Source organism: Stegastes partitus, unplaced genomic scaffold (assembly GCF_000690725.1).
Source record: "Stegastes partitus isolate 25-593 unplaced genomic scaffold, Stegastes_partitus-1.0.2 Scaffold8, whole genome shotgun sequence".
Lineage (NCBI taxonomy): Eukaryota > Metazoa > Chordata > Actinopteri > Pomacentridae > Stegastes > Stegastes partitus.
In genome coordinates, this window is record NW_007577739.1 from 980,932 (window position 1) to 994,857 (window position 13,926).

Here is a 13,926-nt window from a genome sequence, read left to right on the forward strand (position 1 = left end):
TTATGGTGTTGTGTTTCTGTCTCCCCCATTCACAGACTTGCTGCTCTCCCTGTTTCCGTCTCACCCTCCTCACACTCTTCCTCCCCCCCTCCTCAACCCCTCCGCTCGCTCCTCTCCCGCTGCATCCCTCCCCTTCTCCCTGGCTGGGCTCACAGCTCTTATCTCCTCAGACGCCCCACATTCCAGCGTTGCCGTGGCTCCCTGCCTGCATCCCTGGTCACGGCGATTCCATGGGTTCCCACAATCCTCGGCAGCTTGCTGATTTAGGGTGGGCAAACTGACTGTCAGAAACCGGGGACAGGAGAGGAACAGAGGGGTTATGGAAAGACAGTGTGAGAGGGGATGGGAGGCAGAGGGAGGGCGGGAGACAAGAGAGGAATGACAAAAGGGAGGACAGGAAGAAAGTAAAGCAAAAAAAAAAAAAGACAACACGAGGGGATGAGACGAGTGGCAGCAGATAACTGAGGTAAACATGAAAACACAGCAATATGTAAGTAAAATAAAATATATATTCACAAACGATTAATTTACTTGTGGTGTGAAAAAACAACTTTTCTGACCAAAAATGCAAAAAAAGGGCACGAAAGTCTATTAAAAAAAACAAATCTTTATTGAAATATTTTAATCTGTAGAAAGCAGAGTGACAGTTTTCCCTTTTTTTTTTTTTTTATGAGAAACCGAACCATCTGTGCTACAGCAGGTCGAACCTCATCATCCAGCCAGCTGACAGCCGCTAACCAGGCCTGCGAACAGAGAGGGCAGATTACTTTCTGAGAAAACTACACATGCACTTACTGTCCTTCGCTTTCGAGTGGTATCTCAAACAGCAGGCAGCTTCAGCAGTGTTTTATAAAGCTTATGGCAATGTGCTGCTTTGACCTCTGTATAACAAATTTCATGGCACAAGGCTCATTAACATCAACACTAACATTTACAAAAACAGTGTGTAACTGGGGTGTCAGATCCTGAGAACGCGTCAAAGAAAGACAAAGACACGAGAGGGTGAATCCCTGGTCCACTGTGGTTCGTTTGCCACCCTTTCTCTCCAACGCTCACAAAGCTAGAAGTCCATTTTCCTGCGAGTTACGTTTCTACATATGTCCCTGGAGTTTGCATGACTTTGTGATTCTCTAATGATCAAAGCATTTTGCTTTTCAGTGAGCCGATCTATTTATCGAATACGTTTATGTGCGGCTCTGTCGGGGCTGGAGTGGAGATTTAAGCATGTTTACACACACATGCAAACACAAATCACACACACACACACACACACACACAGACGCACCTCTAAAAGGGTCCCTGGCATTGTGACATTTCACATTTCATTTAAATCCATGAGGGATTATAGCCCTCCTGTTAGGAAGGAAGAGAGGGGAAAAAAAACACTCATCGAATCCATTAGTTTTAAACATTTAAAGGACCATCTAAGATAGACTGATGGAAGGATAGAGGGGTGGGTGGGTGCTGTTGATGTGCAGCGAGGACTGCGTGGCACAGCGCAAGTCTGTCCTAGATTAAACAGCTGCTCTAATCCCCCATTTCTGCCCCCAAATTGGGTTTCCCTCAATCTCGGCCCTGCCATCCTAATGTGAGAAAAAGAGAAGTGGAGCAGAGGCTGAGGCAAAATAATCAGCACGTTAAAAGCTCTGAGAGCAGAATAGGAGAGGAGAAAGAACGAGATGCAACGATAAAGCAATTGAATGGGTGAGTTTAAGGGGAGCACGCAGAGCTAGATTGAGGTCAGTCAAGGCTTCCTGAAGTCAAGCTCTGTCCCTGGTCCACTGTAAACATTCATCAAGTGCAAAGTGTATGTCGTCTCAACACAGTGGACGTTGTAGTTTAATAACTTGACTGCAGGACTTATGGATCTAATTTGGCCAAGTGTTTTTAGCCAAACCAAACAACACCGCATTAGTCTGTATCCTTCTGGAGGACCACCGCAAGAAGAGGCACACTGGCTCGGACTTGATTCCCAGAGCCCTGCTCTTCGGCGCATTCTCAGTCTGCCAGCTCCACGTCCGTCCCTCTGGATGTTATCATGGCGCTTGCTTCCGGCTGTGGCGGAGCCTGTCTCTCTCTTTGAGCAGGTGTGTAATGGCCGAGCGTATGGCGGGTGCCTGGGGATCAGTGGGTTCCTTCTCTAAGTAGAGACTAAAGTGCTGGGCGCTGCAGGTCAGCAGGCTGTCTGGACTGTAGCCCCGGTGACCTGAGTAGAGCAGCCTCTCACAAGCCAGTGCCAGGTTCTTGTCCCAGTTTGGCGGGTAGTCTGAGTTGGCCCCTACAATCTCCTTATACAGCTGCCCAGCAGACAGACATAGAGACACACACAAAAACAGATATTACCAAAAAGCCTCTGAATATGTCATACTTTATGGGACTAAATCTGCCCCCATCGTGGTAAACGACAGTGTAGCTGCATGTTTGTCGAGGTCAGACTCACAGTGTAAGACAGCTCAAAGAGGCGAGCTTTGTCCTCTCCCTGCATCCTGTTTGCCAGGTCAAACAGAAAGAAAGCCGTCTTCATCCTGAAACAAAGCACGCAGGCTCAGGGCTAAGTGCTGGATGGATGAGCCATGCAGATCCACACTCTCAGACGCACCACTCCAATGGAGTGATTTATGTAGATGCCGCCACCAAATAGAATGTACATGTAGATGCTCTACCACACAAGACTGGTTTATGGAGATGTTCTAGCGGGGCAGTATGCATCGTGACGCAGCTTTTTGTTTGAACGCTGAAGTATACGACCGTTTCAAAGAGCAGAGGCACGTCTCCTGTGAAACGTTTCACATACCTGGCTTGCCACATCTCCTCGTTAGCGACGCGCTCCCAGGATGCCGCATGGAAACTGTTCATATGTGGAGAAAGAAACATTTTTTTATCTAAAGCACCTTCAGGCACTGGGTTATGCACAGTTCCACTAACTATAAATGATTATTTATGTGAATATATTGTTCCACTCAACTGTGCAGGTTTTTGATGCACTAAACATCAATGTTTGCTGCATAAACACTAAATGACTGAGCAACAATACCAGCGAGCACATTAGACATGGAGTAAAACCACATTTGCCTTTTTTCACTTTGTTGACTGTAAACACTTGACCTCTTCTTCAAAAGAATATTTTAGCAGGGTTGCCGAGCTAATATTTGGCTTGTGGGCATCGGCGGACACGCTTGTCGTGAGGGTGCGGGAAATAATGTCACAGTATTCAGCCGTGGATATCTGAGTGAATGAAGGGCTGCTGGCAACAGCAACAGAATATGGAGCTTTGACTAATTCCACTTTTGACACAGTTATTGACAAAACGCAATAAGAAACTCATTATTTTTCATCTTCAGTCTCATTTCAAATGGCTGAGGGCCTAATGTCTTGCTCTGGTTGAATTCACAAAGAGCTGGATCACAGCATGGAGAACAGAGGACAACCTCACTGACGGAAGTTCTGTGGAGTCTGCGGAAGGATGACTCAAGACCACAGAGAGAAAAGGCAGCGAGGGGATTTTTTTTTTTTTAACCAACAGATTTGTGTAATTTCTTGCCAAACAGCTGCGTAACAAAAAACGACACCTTGATCATTTTTAACCCCTTAAACCTCACTGACTCTGGTGTGAACTAGTCGTCTCAAATTCATGTTCAGATTAAGATCACAAAGAAATTTATAGACATCTGATTTGTCAAATGGAAATGTGTGTAAAATGACAACAATAATATATTAATTTCATAGGACGGGGAGCTCAGAGTGAACTGATCCTGTGTTTGCGTGTGCACCTGTTGTACGGTTCGCTCCAGTTGTAGATGTTTCGAGTGCGATGAGCCCACTGTTCAGGGTGAAACCGCCTCTGAACCGGCACCAAGTAGTCGCACACACCGAAGGGCCAGCGAGAGAAACTACGCTCCCAGCTTAGGTCTCCATCAGGCAGCCCGATGCAGGCAAACACATCCCTCCTGCACAAAACCACACAAACAATCAGACAGAGGCTCGCTTCAGGTTTTTCAGGTAACTGTTGATGAAGAGATGCACAAGAAAACCAAGCAGACAAACACGTCCTCACGTCCCAGCACCTTCTAGCTTCCCTTCAGCCCTGTGCCACTCACAGACCCTCAGGGTTAATCCCACAGGTCAGTGTTGCCCCACTGAGAGACAGACATGTTGTCCTGGCAAACACTGCCCCCTGGTGGGCTTGGCATTACCAAAGCACCATCCAGTTTCTGGGTCTCAGTTCCTCCTGGAGGAGCGAATCATGAGAGCAGGGAGCAGCAATGAGTCCGCCAGAGACTGTTTAACCAAATCAAGTAGATTAGTCGACTTCTGTAGTTCATCAAACTCCTTTTATGGCCTCAACAGTTCTGTGGGCTTATCTTCTCCCTGCACTCACCGCTGAGTCTACCATCCCACTGATCTCTGCCTCATTAGATCACCCACTTGTTCATTTGGACCATTGTTGCCCTCCCAATTCACTCTCTCTCTCTCTCCATTTAACATCCTTCTATTTATTCAGACCATCCCTTTATTCCCTCTCCGCTCCCTCCATGTGTCTCAGAGACTCACTGCGGGTTGTGAGACAGAAACTGCTCGAGGCTGAAGGTGTCTTTCTCCTCAGGGTGCACCGGATCCCACCAGCGGCCGGGAAAGTGGACCCCAGGGTGGTGCTGCGCCAGCTTGGCCACATACCAAGTGTATGTCATCATCTAGTAAGAGAAAAGAGTACCACCAGCTAAGTTCAAATCTTTATATCCCGTGGATTAGCAGCGAAAGAATTACTAGTGTGGAGTTCGCTTAAAGGGAAAGACTTCTCGACCGTTTCGGGGGCATTTAATACATATGTAAGGCTACTACAGGAGGGTGTTTTGTCTTAAGTTGTCTTTTCTTTACATTTCTGTCTGCAAGCCCTTAATGATTGTGACTGTATGGTGTACAAGCATCGATGCAGGACTACACTCAGAAAACCTACGAGAGACTTCTGGACTTCAAGCTGCAATTTTTAAATTAATTTCAGTCAATTATCATGAAGATAAATTGCCAAAAAACAATCAAGAAAAACGTCAATCCCAAATCTTGTCTTTTCTGAGATGCAAACAAAACTAGCTGAAGAAGTTTTGCCTTAAATGAAATTGCGATTGTCAGTTTAACTCTATCCTTCTGGTCAGTGTGTGTATTTTTATACTGAACTCTGTAATACTGAATGACCTTTAACTGTGTTCAGAGGGAATTTTATCTCCAGTTCATGTTTAATTCTAAAATTGCTGTACTGGCTTAATTATTAAAATGTCTTGCTTGTAATTCTTTGGCTTGCATCAAACATAAAAACTTCAACAACAGCTTTACATTCAGCACAGACAACAGAGTGGAAATCAAACCTCCTGGTCGACCAGGCGTACGTCGGGCCGCACACCCTGGCAGTAGTGTAAGTAACGCAGAGAGTTTCCGGGCAGGTCTCCTCTGGTCAGGATGATGGAGTCAGCTGGGACGGAGGCCAGAAGCTCCCTGCCGAACCTCTCCACCACACTGTTCCTGCTCTGATCACACTCCCTAGGATCACCAGCACATACGCAATCGCACTGTAAAATATCAAGTCGTGTTTACTTGCGTTTAGAAATGTTTGAGCACATCCTGTTTAGAAGTGTGTGTGTGTGTGTGTGTGATGTGTACAGCTGCGAGTGTTTGTAGGTATGCTTTCAAGGTGCTCTGAGGGTAAGTTGTCAGTGCCCCCGCCCCTTCCCCTCTGCAGAGCGCTCTGGCTGCCTATCTAATCGTGGGGAGACAGGTGTGATGGGTCTGACAGCACAGGCCATGCTCTCCCCTTGATCAAAGCCGCTCAGTGATGGCTGTCTGGCACTCCCCAGCGCTACGCCGGTGTAATCTGCCTTCTCGGACAGCTAACATCTCAGACTGAGCTCTGTGAGTGGAATCTATGTGCTAACCGTGCCTCTCTTTAGCCCCTACCATGGGGTGAGCAGAGAAAAACCTGACATGTGGAGTTCAGACCTGCAGTATGAAGCGCAGGGGAGAAACAAATCGGGTTGACTCAGAAAAAAACTTGCGCATGGGGATTTGAGAAGGAACTCGAAGAGGGGAGTTTTTATTTCACTTAGACTTTACAAAGCAGAAGCATTTAACTTCACACTTCACTGAAAAGAAACTCTAAAACAAGAGCCGCCTGACACAAAAACACTATTAGAGGCTGGAATCACTAATAGCCTGTAGAAGTGCAACACAATGCAGCTACAATAATTACGTCCACTGTGATCAAAATCTTTTGCTGTTGTACAATTAGTTTTATAATTGTCTGCAAATTTGGATGTTACAAAGCTGAATTTACATCTCAGCCTGAACAAAACAGGGCCATTTAACTACAAATCTACAAGAGTGGAAATGGAACTATAGGGATTTTTACTTTATACTCAGCACACAGCAGTGGATTTGAAATGAAACAATGGGAATAAGTTTAGAATGCTGACTTAGCCTCACTTTGATGGCGTCTTCATTCTCATGGAGTGAAAATCTCGGCCAAGGGCAAAAAGGACTGTGAGTCTTAGAGCGGCAAACACAACAATCTAAAAACTTAAAGTCAGCATTTAAGTCTCATAATCATTGCTCCATTTGAAACCCAATGTGGTGTTTTAGACTAACAATGAGAAGCATGCGACAGTATTGCCCTGCTATTTATGGGCTGCGCTGTATGTTTTCATCACATCCAACAACAGCAAGTTTTGTTATTGTCACCGAGTGCAGCGCTCACCTGTGATTGGTGTGCACCATATGTGCCAGCAGAGCTACGGTGAGGAGCCAGCCTGTGGTCTTCCACACCCCCCCATGGCCCAGCCTCCTCTCCAGCTCCGTGTGAGTCCGGCTCAAGCCGAGGCCTGCCAGCACACACACCGCAGCGTCACTCTGGAGCCAGAAACGCTCAACCTGCAGGAAGTCATCGTACAAACACACACATGCACAAGAGTGTTTCCTATAGTTTTATTTTGAGTGCGGTTTGGTTTACTGAGGATCCCACCCAGCATCAGCATCAATGCATCCAAATAATTGCACAATTATTTAGCAAACTGCATTCCTCAGGACTACTTTTATTTCTGTTTATTGCCTCAGTCAATTCAAGATGTTACCGAACCTCATACTTGAATGTTTAACAAAGAAAAAGTGGGTTTCATCTTTGTCATGGGAATACATACAAGTGTGCACAGATATCAGAAACCTAAAGGACAAAAACAGTTCTTCCCACTCAATTGTTTATTTTTTAGTTTTCAGAGTTAGTGTAACAACAAAGTCAAGTCATTTTTGGACTTTCTAAAATATTCAGTGACCACTATTGTCTCCTTTCTTTTTGCGATGAGTCTTTCATCCATCGAGTCTGACAGTTTCTTGACCTGTTCATGAAAAACATCTACCAAAGGAGCAACCAGAGCTTTTTACATACTGTTTAAAGAGATGTGTTGTCTTTCCTTACTGTAAATATCATGTTTGAGAAGAGCGCACAAGTTCTCAACAGAATTGAAGTCAGGTGAGGAGGTGGACCCGGTGTTGAGCCAATCAGTGAAGCATTTGGATGCAATAAAGTTCATGGCCTTTTTGGATGCTGTGGACTTCTTTCGTATCTTCCAGAAACCGGCCGTGTGTTTGACGGCTGATCTTCAACTAGCTCAACCACACTGACAGTAGCTCATTAAACAACCACTCCTCCACTTTGCTGTCACCTCACTGGAAGTGGTGCCCCGTTACCATTAGTGATCCAGCCACAGACCCATCCATCTCCACCTCTCTCTATACAATCTTTAAAAAAAATCTGTCTTTAGGTATTTTTTGGCCTGATTTTGATGCTTCAAAGTGACAATCTTGCTGTGGTGGTCGTGTTTCAGCGTTCTCTACTGCAGCCATGCGTCCGAGCGCTTGACACCTTCTGGACACTCCAGGGAGTTGCAGTTCCGAAATATGGTGGCACTGGAGGTTAGCGGGCCTCCTGATAGTGTTCAGACCTTTGAATCTTTTCACTCCACTAAGGTCACTGATTCATCTGGCATTGTAAAATTGAACAGTGGTTCAAGGAATCGGCCTAGTAAGCACTGAGGAAGGACTAATAGTTAGCCAGCAGGTATAGATAGCGCTTTCATCTTGTCTGTACTACTGTGTATATACAGCAAAATGACAATAAACTTGATTTGATTTGATTGATAGATAGGCACAGTAGGTATTGGTGAGCTGTTGCAAAGCTGTGTGCTGGAACCAAAGAGGAGTAATAACAACAGAAGAAGAAGACAAATCTGAAATGCCCTCCTTCATTAGAAAACATACTTTACAGCAACAACATATTTTCTCAATATAACTTTACATTGCTTTTATTCCATTCCGCTCCACTGTTAAAGCTCGAGTGAAACAAGCATGTTGGTCTCCAGTGAGTGGTTGGGGAAGATTAAATCCTGCCCTCTGTGGAAATTGGTGGGGGATGCAAGACGACAGAAGCAAGTTGACTTTTCTGTCCACTATCAGGCAATGTTTCTGTTAACGCTTATTTTTTTTATCCCCCAAAGTCTCTTACAAATTATTATTGTGCCTTTTCTTCTCCAAGCAACATATTTGACTATTCACAAGAGAAGTTTTGATGGCTCAGTGGTCACAAAACATCTTCTAATTTTAGTTTTCCATGTCAGGTAAACTTCTTCTTTAACCTGTTTTACCTGACGTAATGAAGCTGGTTAATAATCATACACACCATAATATAAGGTGTTAATCCTTTCAGGCCTCTCTCATAATATAAACACTTTCAATTCAATAAGTATTGACGTTTACACAGCTTAGGGTTGGAACATGTGTATAGAAATAGTGATAAGATCAGAACACTCACCTGCCTGATACCTGTGCACACAGTGTGTAATGCCGTTTCCATGGTTTTGTTTCAGGGTGTGTACTGTCTATATACACTCCTCATATATTGTAATCATAATTCAAATTTTAGACGGCTGCAGGGAACGAAAACAAAGATGTCAAAATACATTAAAGTCTTGTAGCTCACCACTCCGAGCAGCAAAGGTTTGCTGATGTCCAGGTTGGCTCTCCAAGCGAAAAACAGCGAGTAGAGCATCAGCATGGCCGTCAACAGCCAGGACACGGAGCGGCACGTCCTAGAAAAAGGAAACCACTGAGCATTATTATTATTATTGTACAAGTATTCTACTCACCTTCACTTAATGAGTATTTTGCTCTGTACTCCTGGCTGCTATTTCCATGTATTTATTCGCATGTATTACTTTGTCTGTTTACTCTATAAAAATACGCTTGTTTTGAATAAGTCCGTAAAAAATATTAATGCAGGGATGGAGATCACAAGCCTGAGAGAAAATGTATGTGCCAGCCAGCTAAGAGGTGCATGATTGATTTTCTAATGCTGACTGAGTCATAATGAGCCGGTGCCAACCGCTGAATCACAAACTCATTACAGTACAGCTGTAAAATGTACTTATACACTAAAAAGAAAACACGTTACCCTTATGGCAATAACAAATCATCATCTGAACCTGAAGAGACACTTTCAAGCCAGAATAAATTCTCCTGCCAAGAGATTGATTTGATGGTTTCCATCAGCCGGCCACTAACACTCAGTCAAGCTGCCCTTGATTTATGTTTCCCCTCATAATGAGCACAATAGTTAAAAAGTCAATGTTGATTTCTGACGACTAAAATGCTCCAATATATTTGATCACAAACAATTATGCTTTTAGCAGTAGGTGAATGAGCATTTACATGGTTTCCTTTTGGCACTCTGTGAAATGACCTTGCTCTTCTTCATTTGTTTGTGTATGTAGCCAAGTTTATTAAAGTGCACCTCAGGAGAGGGGGATGCAGGGAGTAGCTGGTGCCCTGCAGAGCTCCAGGGCATCACTCGGCTTTATCTGCTCCACCCCACAGACCCCAGCTAAGGCACTACTGTAATGAATTACTGGATCACGCTGCCACGCTGCCACAAACACATACGTACAAGCGGTGATTTACTTGCACACACAAACATGTTTTTTGAAAATCCAAAACGCACATCAACCCCTCTTGATCTGAATGTGGAGCGGCGTGACAGCTTGACAGTTAGGTGCCTCTGTGTTGTTTTGTCTTCTTTTTTTCTGAGATCAGCATTTTGTCAGCGGTTTTGTTCCTTGTCTTTCACTCGGGGGGATTAGATTTTTGGTTGAAGCGGCTGCTGAGATGTGTGTGTGTGTGACAGAGTTTGGTCTGCGCCGCTTGCTGGCGTCTCACTCATCCCACCTGTCCCACGAGGAGAGGAGGACGCCGATTCCCGCCAGCGCCAAAACAGGAGGTGAAAGTTCTGCCAGGCAGTGGTCCAACTGGGCCCTGCACACACACAGACGCATTTATGATGGACACCGAAGACAAGCTTCAATTACCCTCCCTGCTACTGAACTCAAGGACACCAATTATTAAATGCCCTCCATCCCCTATCAAAACAAACTCCTTGGACTGTGCGCTCCTCCTTTCAATCGGATTGACAGATACGAATGACTGTGTCATCCACCCCCCGCAGCCCCATCCTCTCCTCACAGCGCCTGTCAGTCACAGAGCGCTTGCTCAGAGCAGAGAGATAGTTTCCTGCCTCTTCCTTAATACCCATCTCTATTTGACAGCTTATTGAGTCTCTATATCTCCCAATGTACACTATGTGTGAATGTGCTCACGAGCGTGTGTTTGTGGGTGTGTGTGGCAGCTTCTCCAGCGGGTTTACGTCTCCAGTGCGACATGCCTGTCATGTTTGCCTCTCTTCCCCATCTTGAAGGTGTGCTTGTCCATCAAGCAGCAGGGGTGATGGGAAGGGGTGGGTGCCTGGCAGAGGGGGGGCTAGTAGTGGGGGGTCTTAAGACGCAAACGCACCCCCATCCCGTCAGCTGGAGAAAGATACCGGGAGTACGATGACTGTGGCGGTGGTGGTGGTGGTGGTGGTGGTGGTAGTGGGGAGCAAGGGAGGGAATTGGGTGGGAGTGGAGGGGGGGGTGCTAGAGTGGAAAAATACAATTTCTCCAGCTCTATTGCAGTGTCTGTCATCACAGCTTGTCACGCTTAAACACCAGAGCTGAGTGATCATTTCAAACTGCTGGAGAAACAGAACACAGCGATTTGGCCCTCTAAGCAGGTTCAGTTCTGCTTTGATGGGAGAGAGTGGAATGGGAAGAACAAAAGCTGCTGGGGAGAGGAAAGAGATGGGCTGCACAAATGACTCCGGGCTCTCATAGCAGATTGGTGTGTCTGTGGTTAAACCTGTGTAAACCGCCAGAACCATCGCGGAGAGAGCGGTTGGGCCGTCCATCTCTAGGCCCATATGTGCCCTCAGATCAAATCCGCCCCCCCGCTGGTTCTTCCTCACTCTGTCTTAGACCCCACTGTCTGAATGAAAAAGAAATGTCACAGTTAAATGTAGCGGACATTTAAGTTCTCTGTGGATGAAGAGTGAAGATCAGTGACGCCTGAATGCGGGTTTGATGACCACATATTGGTTTCAGTTATATGTCAGGGAGAAATGCCAGATGTGTTGTTTCCAGCTGCAGCTCGTCTTTGTTGACTGTAAACTGAGTATCTTGGTTTTGAACTTGTTGATTGCACAACCCAGGCATTATGAATTCACTACTTTGGGAGAGTAATGGTCTCATTTTTTACTATTTTATTACATTTTTGTAAAGCACATAATGAGTTAGCTGAAAACTCCTCAACAGATTAACTGATAATAAAAAAGTATTTAATTCATTGGTTTGAAATGACCACATTACTTCAAAAAGTGGCATAAATCAGACCAGAACAACAATTTAAAGAGCTGTGACTAATAAATAAACATTGTGAAGCTAAAGTACAGACTCAGGAACTAACTGGGTTTAATATTTTAAATGTGAACAACAGCAAAACCTTTTTAAAAAAGACAGTTTCCACAAACTTACTGTAGCATTGTCGTCAGGTTCACAGAGCTCTCAGTCTTTGCCTGCAAAAGGAAAAGAGCACAACTAAAAACATTAGTATGCGAGATAAGATGAGAGCACCTAAAGTGTGTAAATACGACGTGTCAGATTAAAATACAGGAATGCAAGCAGCACGCACCAGACTGAACGTGCCGTATTCACTCCTTAGCAGGTGGGTGAGCAGTCCCGACAGGGTGGTCTGGTCCCCCCAGCTCCAGCGGGCCGTGTTGAGGTAGGATGAGATGGGCAGGTAGATATACGGCAGGAAGCCAGCGAGGAAACAAAATCCCAGAGACAACAGGCCACGGACAGACAGTTCCTGTGTAAATTGCATGGAAGAGATTTTTGTCACGTTATGACGTTTTTCTGAGTGGATGTAAAACAGTCAGAGGAGTCTGGAAAGTGTCTACAGTATTGATGGTATTGCAATAAGATGTGTAGATTAATAAAACCCTAATATATGTGCATCCTTTTCCTTAGTAATAGGCATTTTAAAGACTATTCTTTGCAGATAAAATTGATTTTCTGAGCCAAACAAACAACATCTTTTACAGTCGTTTCTTTTTTTATCTTCATCAGAAAAAATTGCTCCCAGACTCTTCATCTTGCATAAGTCACTTACATTAAAAGTATTCAGATAAATGACTATTTTACCGTCTATGAGTTCAGTGTGTGTCATTTTGTACTTACCTTCTGAGAGTAGAGCCGATAAAGGACCCAGGGAATGATGACCACCACATACAGAACCAGGGTGTGCTGGTTACAGAGGCCCAAGCCACAGCAGAACGCGCCCAAATGTGCAATCTGACCGGGACATAAAACAACACAGCAAATTCAAGTCTTTCAAACATCTGAGGCATAAAGAGAGGAAAGATCCCAGTTAAGTGTTGCATTATGTCACCTTTCTCCTCTGTGCAGCGTTTTCAGCACAATGGAAGCTGGCGGTCAAGAAGAAGAGAAGCCCGACGAAGAGGTTGTTGAGGGTGAAGACCTCCGCCACCATGCACCACTGCCAGCTGAGCCTGGACACCGCAAACAGCCCTCCAGCCAGAAGCGCTCCTGGACCAGGACCTGACAACCTAGGAGAGGGTTTTTATTTTACACCACTTTAGAAAAATCTGTGGATTTCACACACAAACCCATGTTGTGTATTTTTTAAGCGCGTACAATACAACTAAAATCATCTTTTGAAGAAATGCACAAATGTCACTATCATAAATAATTTTTTTTGCACTAAAGTGAATCTAAAAACATAACTTTAAACACTCAAATAGACCAGCCTTATTTTTTTTTTTCCTCCACCAGTTTTATAAGCTACAGAACTTCAATTGCTTCCTTCCTGATGTGTTATTTGATCCGAGTTCTGCTGCACACAAGAAAGAAAAATAACAAAGTCAGCAGCTTCACACAACATTAACATTTTTGCAGTCAAAAAAAAAAAAAAAAGCCACCACTTCCCTCAGACTAATTTGGGGACCTATTTTAATCTTCCTTCTACCCAAGTTTGCTTCTCGGACAAGACCTTGAAAAACACTCTCAGTGATTTGGGGTAATTCACATATCATGAGAACTCCCTCCCCGGCAGCCGGTTGATCTCGAGCAGACTGGCACGGAAACCACCGCGGTAGAGATAGCACTTTATCCTCAGCTTCTTAAATATAATGTGTGCACAAAAGTTTTCCCCTTCCTCCTCTCCTGTACTGTCTCCATCTCCTTTGCGGTAATTGAAGCAAACTTGGGATAATCTGTCATACGCTAAGACCCACCACTTACTAAAATGAGAGACAGAAGAGGGGGAGAGAGAGAGAGAGAGGGAGGGAAGCGACAAATGACGGGGAGAAGGGAAAGAAAAATAGTGCAGAGAAGTGTGCGTTAAAGGGGTGAGACAGTGTGCAGGATGTAGGATGAAATATAGAAAAGGGAAGAAAAAAGTTCAAGAAGAGAGAGGGGAAAGAAGAGAAAGGGAGGAAAAAAA

At 44.7% G+C, this 13,926-nt stretch overlaps 1 protein-coding gene across 2 annotated transcripts in view; it reads right to left on the reverse strand.

Moving 5' to 3' along the window:
* Nucleotides 1–597: 597 nt before the first annotated feature.
* tmem260 (transmembrane protein 260) overlaps nt 598–13,926 on the reverse strand; it is a 26,581-nt gene continuing 13,252 nt past the window's right edge. The window contains exons 4-16 of one of the 2 annotated variants that reach the window (XM_008283341.1): nt 12,853–13,030; nt 12,642–12,755; nt 12,091–12,270; nt 11,934–11,974; nt 10,258–10,344; nt 9,017–9,125; nt 6,743–6,915; nt 5,361–5,532; nt 4,552–4,691; nt 3,771–3,947; nt 2,795–2,848; nt 2,441–2,525; nt 598–2,297 (exon numbers count right to left, since the gene is read on the reverse strand). In XM_008283341.1, coding sequence (XP_008281563.1) covers nt 2,037–2,297; nt 2,441–2,525; nt 2,795–2,848; nt 3,771–3,947; nt 4,552–4,691; nt 5,361–5,532; nt 6,743–6,915; nt 9,017–9,125; nt 10,258–10,344; nt 11,934–11,974; nt 12,091–12,270; nt 12,642–12,755; nt 12,853–13,030 — 1,771 coding nt within the window. In that variant the 3' untranslated portion in view covers nt 598–2,036. Of the gene's footprint in view, nt 2,298–2,440; nt 2,526–2,794; nt 2,849–2,958; nt 3,948–4,551; nt 4,692–5,360; nt 5,533–6,742; nt 6,916–9,016; nt 9,126–10,257; nt 10,345–11,933; nt 11,975–12,090; nt 12,271–12,641; nt 12,756–12,852; nt 13,031–13,926 lie in introns of those variants that run through there. The other variant, XM_008283349.1, reaches the window with a different exon arrangement.